Source organism: Atta cephalotes, assembly GCF_000143395.1.
Source record: "Atta cephalotes unplaced genomic scaffold scaffold00001, whole genome shotgun sequence".
Taxonomy (NCBI): Eukaryota; Metazoa; Arthropoda; class Insecta; order Hymenoptera; family Formicidae; genus Atta; species Atta cephalotes.
Window position 1 is genome coordinate 14,613,665 of NW_012130065.1, and position 6,597 is coordinate 14,620,261.

General features: G+C 30.7%; 3 protein-coding genes across 3 annotated transcripts in view; 2 read left to right on the forward strand and 1 right to left on the reverse strand.

Moving 5' to 3' along the window:
- Positions 1-455: 455 nt before the first annotated feature.
- Positions 456-2,055, reverse strand: LOC105617042 (tRNA (adenine(58)-N(1))-methyltransferase non-catalytic subunit TRM6). Its single transcript, XM_012198625.1, is given in 2 exon segments — positions 456-1,604; positions 1,606-2,055. Coding segments are annotated over 2 exon segments (1,443 nt in total). The 3' UTR covers positions 456-611.
- A 448-nt stretch (positions 2,056-2,503) lies between these two features.
- Positions 2,504-5,096, forward strand: LOC105617053 (translation initiation factor eIF-2B subunit gamma). The gene is made up of 5 exons (XM_012198636.1): positions 2,504-2,602; positions 3,369-4,054; positions 4,121-4,427; positions 4,639-4,871; positions 4,940-5,096. The coding sequence occupies exons 2-5, from the start codon at positions 3,378-3,380 to the stop codon at positions 5,094-5,096; spliced, it is 1,374 nt and encodes a 457-aa protein (XP_012054026.1). The 5' UTR covers positions 2,504-2,602; positions 3,369-3,377.
- A 442-nt stretch (positions 5,097-5,538) lies between these two features.
- The window catches only part of LOC105617065 (60S ribosomal protein L37), a 1,382-nt gene continuing 323 nt past the window's right edge, over positions 5,539-6,597 (forward strand). The window contains exons 1-3 of the mRNA XM_012198647.1: positions 5,539-5,565; positions 5,934-6,069; positions 6,201-6,285. Coding sequence (XP_012054037.1) covers positions 5,563-5,565; positions 5,934-6,069; positions 6,201-6,285 — 224 coding nt within the window. The 5' untranslated portion in view covers positions 5,539-5,562. The remainder of the gene's footprint in view (positions 5,566-5,933; positions 6,070-6,200; positions 6,286-6,597) is intronic.

Sequence of the window (6,597 nt, forward strand, 5' to 3'; positions counted from 1 at the left end):
CCGTAACGTACGTAGTAAAGTAAGTTTAAAGTAAAAAAAAGTTAAAGTAAGTACTTACTATAATAATAAGTAAAGTAAGTAATAATACACATATATATATATATATATATATATATATATATATATATATACATATTTTTAAGAACATTATAAAGAAATTTTTATAAATGAAAGGAATAAAAGAGGAGTAAAAAGTTTTGAGTGTTTAAAGATAAAATAAATTTTGCAAAATTTAAAATTCGTAACAAATGTTACAATTTATTTAAAAAAAACTACAATAAAAGATGTGAATATTTTTAAAAATTTACTGATATTAACAATTCTTATTATGATCCTTATACAATTGTTTTTCAAAATTATAGATAATTATTGTAAAAAAATATAAAAAATAAAAAAACGATTATTATAAGTTAAAATGCATTAGAGGCCAAAATAATAACACAAAAATATGTACGATACAGAGTTATATTTGTGTAAAAAATTATCCGTTTATAAATTTTTATCTAATGTTGTATTTTATTTATTTTTTTTTTGCATTTGATTGGTATTGAGTAAGCGAATCTAAACGGATCAAATTTTCATGTCAAAATTTGTAAAAAACATTTTATATATTACTCAACTAAGTAACCTGTTAAAATATAACCACCGGTATCATTCGTCAAGATATCGGGGTGTGTCCTATTGGGCAATACTTGATACGAACGTAAAAAGTTCGTAAACAATTTCATATTTATTACATTACGTTTCTGTTTGAGTTCTATGTAAGTCTCCTGCAAGGGCTCCCGATGCGCGTGGAAGATAACAAACGGCCGTGAGATTCCCAAAAAGGGCAGCAACGCGTTTGCAATTTGTAAAGGATGTTCTTTTGCTACGATTGTTAAACCACGGGCTTTTGTGCCACTCAATAAATCCACAGCGCGTTTCGTTTCCAACAACCATTTCAATTTATTTGCAGATTTCTTCGGTTTCTTCAGTTCCGCCGCTTCTATTTCGGGTTCTTCAGATTCGAGTTTTCGTTTCAAAGTGTTATTATCTTCCCCGATATCGCTTGTGAGAAGTGTACCATTTTCTTTTATTTCAGTCTCCAGCTCTGAAACTTCCATGTCCGTTTCGGATACTTCATCATTCATGATTTCTCCCTCAGATTCTTCCGATGATTTTTCAGTATCATGAGATTCTGTATCTTTATTAACAATCTTTTTAGAAATATTGTCTATTATGCTCGATTCACCTTGATAATGTAATCTCAAAAAGCTATAAATATTTACTGCAAGATGCCTGTCTTTTAATTCTTGTGGAAAGTTCATGGCTTCAATGAATGTAGTTTGAGGCATGTTACCAGGATGCAGGTTGATTAGGTAACCACTAGTATTCATACCTATTCTATTGATCATAGCTGCTGCAGGCAATCCCTGAAATCCATTGCTGTATAATAAGTGCAAGCCATCAGATTGCACATCACTATAGGACAGCATCTGCGCCAGAGCATCCATTCTTAATCCTCCGATTTTCTCGTGTTTTCGTTTGAAATATACTTCATGCAACAACAATATAGATGTCTTGTGTATTGTCAAGAACTTAAAATATTTGTTTTTTTTTTTCTTTGATATACTTTTCCTGTGAATATTCCGTCTTGGCAGAAAAAGACTTGCTGTTCTCAATGAGACTACTGATTATTTCCTTGCCAGTCTTACCAGCTTCCTGCAACTGCAAGATCTCCTCTTTCGACAATCGCTGGGATGTACCATCATCCGTGATGGAACGATTATCGCAACCGCTTAGTTCGCCTTTTAAATCGTTCCATGGCTCTATTTCATCTGTCAGTTTCAAAGTAAAAGAACCCTTGTTGCCTGGCAAGGGCATCATCTCAAAAGTGCTCCAGAACGGTTTGCCAATGATCTCCTGCATTTCCACTCTTTGATTTTTCCCTAGCATTACAATACCATTTTCAGACACTTTGTATATCTTGCTGAAGTCCTGTTTCTTGACTATCACGTAGATGCCCACTGTGATTACATCCTCCGATTCGCACGTGTCTTCCACAACAGCACTCATTGTACCCTGAATTGTTTTTACAGATTAGATAGATCCTTTTAATCTCTTTCTTGAATTCTTTGCATGTCTGGTCCTATAATTTATACATTTTTTTAACTATATTCTTATTAATTCTTCCAGATTGTTTTTCTATGAGCGAGAGAAAGCATTATATCACCTTTCAATGTTTTCCACCCTCCCTCTTCAATTGCCACATGTATTATCTACCATTTTTTATCTTTTTCGGGTTAGGTTTGTACAAGTACTACTTGCATCATGAGTCTATTCTACTTTCATCATGGGTTTGTGGCGCATTAGCATTAATCATACTGATCAACTACAGCCAAGAAATTTTAAATGCTAATTGTATATTCAACTGTGATTGGCTGATTCGCTTACTACTGAAGTCGTTACCATTCATTGTCAATTTTAAGTTAGGTTAGGTAAGCAGTGAGCACATGGTTTGGTTGTAGGGTTGTCAACTTATAGGACTGGATTAATCCGAAGCAATCGTTTGATTTGTATTCTTCTAAAAATTGCGTTTTTACGTTATACAACTCATATAACTGCATGTTTCTGTTATGTTTTTTGTTTTTCTACACAGTGATGTGCCTGAAGTATTTGGAGAAAAGTAACCTGAATGTTTAGTTATTACTAATATTAACCTTCAAAATATATCGAGTGATAGGTATTATGTTTGTTACATATGCTTGGTATAAGTTTAATGTATATTAGAGTGCTTCCTATTTGATGATACAAATGTTTTTCTTCTTTGTTACTCATTGAGTATCAAAAAAGAAATAGACTGATGTTTGTGTCGATTTGTTTCACTAAATGCAAAATGTCCCATAAATTTTAGAAGACACAGAATTTCAAGTTTGACAAATTGAATCGGTGCATAATTTATGAAACTGAAAAATATTTTTGCCAAAACTTACATATAAATATTATTAAGCATCAAGTTCTGCTTTGATCGAAAATTAAATTATTTTTCTTACTTGATTTCTTCCTCTTAGTCTAATTTCTCCTTATATTTATATTATTATGTTCTTGTTTAATTTTGATAAAAGATGATTCTAAGCATTGTAAATATGGATCAGATCATAATTAATAATATAATTAATATAATGAATAACAAAAATAAAATAATTTTATTTTAATGTTATATTGCACACTTATATAGAATACAAAATGAACATACTAAAATGGCATGCTTGTGTCGACTGTGCCTCCTAAAAGAAAAGCAATCAAAATCTTTAACGAAATCTTTAATTTTTTTAAATTAAAAAAACTATACTTTTTTAATAATGTTTCACATGTTTTAATGATTGCAGAAAACAAAAATGAATTATCACAATGAATTTCAAGCCATTGTGCTTGCTGGAGGAAAAGGCTCTCGTATGACAGAGCTCACAGCAGGCCAACCAAAATGTCTGCTGCCGATCGCAAACGTTCCTATGATCTGGTATCCCTTGCAAATTCTTGAGCGTTCGGGCTTCAAAGAAGCAATTGTCGTTATCGCTGAAGCAACCAAATCCGATGTATTGGCGTCATTGGATAAATTGGGTCTGAAAATCAAAATAGAATTTGTAGGAATTCCAGGAACCGAGGACCTTGGCACAGCTGATTCTATCAGACTCATTCATGAAAAAATATATACGGATATCTTGGTGATATCCTGCGATTTGATTACAAATGTGGATTTATTGGAGATTTTGAATTTATACAGAAAACACAATGCAAGTGTAACTGCTCTGATGTTGCCTATATCAAAAATGCCAGACGACTTTGTAATGCCAGGTCTAAAAAACAAACAGAAACCAGAAACAGATTTGATCGGCATCGACAATAATACAGGTCGATTGGTATTCTTGGCTTCTGCATCTGATTTCGAGGAAACAATTAACATTTCGCAGAGGCTGCTCAGAAAGCATGCTAGCTTCACTATTCACTCCAAACTGATGGATGCACATTTATATATTATTAACAAATGGGTGATAGACTTTTTGATATATAACAAGTGAGTGATTTTATTAGGGAGAAACATTGAAGAGACTAAACATAAATTTAATCAAATGGTTTTCAGAAATTTCACAACGCTGAAAGGTGAACTTCTGCCATATATAGTCGGTAAACAATTGTCTAGACCTAAACAGTCTATAGATGATAAGACATCTATGGTACAAATGGATTTGAAAGATGATATTTTTCATTTTGCATTGGAGAAACCGTTTGATGAGCTGATAAGAAAGATGTCAGCCTTTAATGATCATAGCACCGATTTGGAGGATGCATATAATGGGGATGTAATACGATGTTATGCCCATGTATCAAATGAAAAATTTGGTCTTAGAGCAAATACCATACAAATGTATCATCTTGCGAATGCTAAGGTTGAGTGTTATTTATTAAATCTTTATAGCAATAATATTATTCCAAACATATAAGAGATGAGAATTTGAGACTTGTTAACTAAAAATCGTCTTTCATAGATTATGAAAAAAAATATATTTATGTTTTAATATATTATGTTTATATATATATATATATATATATACATTGAGGGATCAATTTCAATTAATTTAAGAAATATTCTGTACACAGATATCAGAATGGTGGAATGATAAAAATATTAATCAGTTGCCATTGCTACCACATATTTCGAGCACGGCAACCGTGCGCAGTACACAGATGCAAGAATGTCGCATAGGCGATAATTCATTGATCGAAGAGAAAACATCGTTGAAAAATAATCATATTGGGCCTAACAGCATCGTAGAATCGAAGACAAGAATATCTCAGAGTGTAATAATGGGACATGTAACTATTAAGCAAAGGTAAGTCGAAGTATTATTGAAATTATTTGTCTATATATATTTTACGAGTCGCTATTTTTTTTTTATAGATGTGTTATCCACAACTGCATATTATGTAATGGTTGCATCATTGAGGAAGGCACCGAATTAAAGAATTGCGTAGTTGGAGCACAACATATTGTAAAATCTGGTAGCCAACACTCTCACGAAGTACTCACTGATGCAGATAGACTCATAGAAATTTAATTTAATTTTGTATTTTGTATACATTATTGTAAATATATATAATTAGATTATATTATTTGTAAAACATTTTAAATGTATAAAAAAATTGCCTTTTATATAATAATTCACCATTTAGATTTAGACAAAGCAATGTTACTATAAATTATGCAACAATTTTATATTTAGATTGATAAAGTATATATAATAATTTAGATTAATATTTTTTTGCAAGAGAATTAAATCGTTTTCTATTAAAATAAAATTTTAATCTTATCGATTACTTAATATGTACTTTGTTGAATAAATGAAGTTAATTAAATTTATTAATTTTTTAAAATGAATTATCATCTGAGTAAAAGTTTCGTAGTAGTTCCAATCGGCATCTGCAGAGATCGTCTCGTTCCCTATTAATTGAATTCTGAACGAAGAAACGTTCGGATTCGGAACGGTACATCGCCTTTTCTTTTGGAGTACTTTTTCTTCTAAAATGGTGAGCATGGATTTATGTCATTTAAATCGATTTATTTTGCAGCGATCCTAATAGCCGGTCAATTGATCGGTGCGAAAAAAATGTTCTGAATTTTCATAGAATCGATATAATTGAATAATATCGGGCAAAAGAAAAATGTTCCACACAATAATGACGTGATACCGGTTTACAGGTTATGTTATAATAATGTTTACGTGATAACACATTACTTATTCACTTATTCCCTGAAATATATTTATCTTTTGTTTATTTATCTATAAAGATAGTTTAAAATAATTCTTCTTTATATCGTATTATTAAGCCATCTTTTTTCCTTTAATTTGTAATGGAATCATATGTTACAATTCTGTTTTTTTTTGTGTTCACAGACGAAAGGTACATCCAGCTTTGGTAAGCGGCGTAATAAGACGCACACATTGTGCAGGAGATGTGGACGTAGTTCCTATCACATCCAGAAGTCACAATGTGCACAATGTGGCTATCCTGCTAAGAAAATGCGTTCATGTAAGTTGCCGCTATATAATATAACATTTTTACATAGAGGATTGTCCATTATGTTTATTCAAATATCAAATATTTAATGTTAAATATTAAATGTTAATATAGAAATATTAATTAATGTTTGACGATTATAGATAACTGGTCGATCAAGGCGAAGAGGAGGAAGACCACTGGTACTGGCCGCATGCGTCATCTTAAGATCGTACGCCGTAAATTCAAGTAAGCTACAATGACTATGTTAGAAATTTGATAACTAACGAAAATTAAAACAAACTAAAAATCTATATTTTTTTAATTATTTATTTTTTTTACTCTTAATCTTTTTTATTAAATAAGAGATGTAAACATTATCTAATTTTTCTTGTAATTTACATAATTTTTTAATGTACATAATTATATATATATATATATATATATATATATATATATATATATTATATATATAAACGAAACGAAAATAAATAAACGTTAATTTTATTTACTATTAGTTACGTAAGGAAAGTAGGTATTGAAGGGAAGGTACCGTTAACC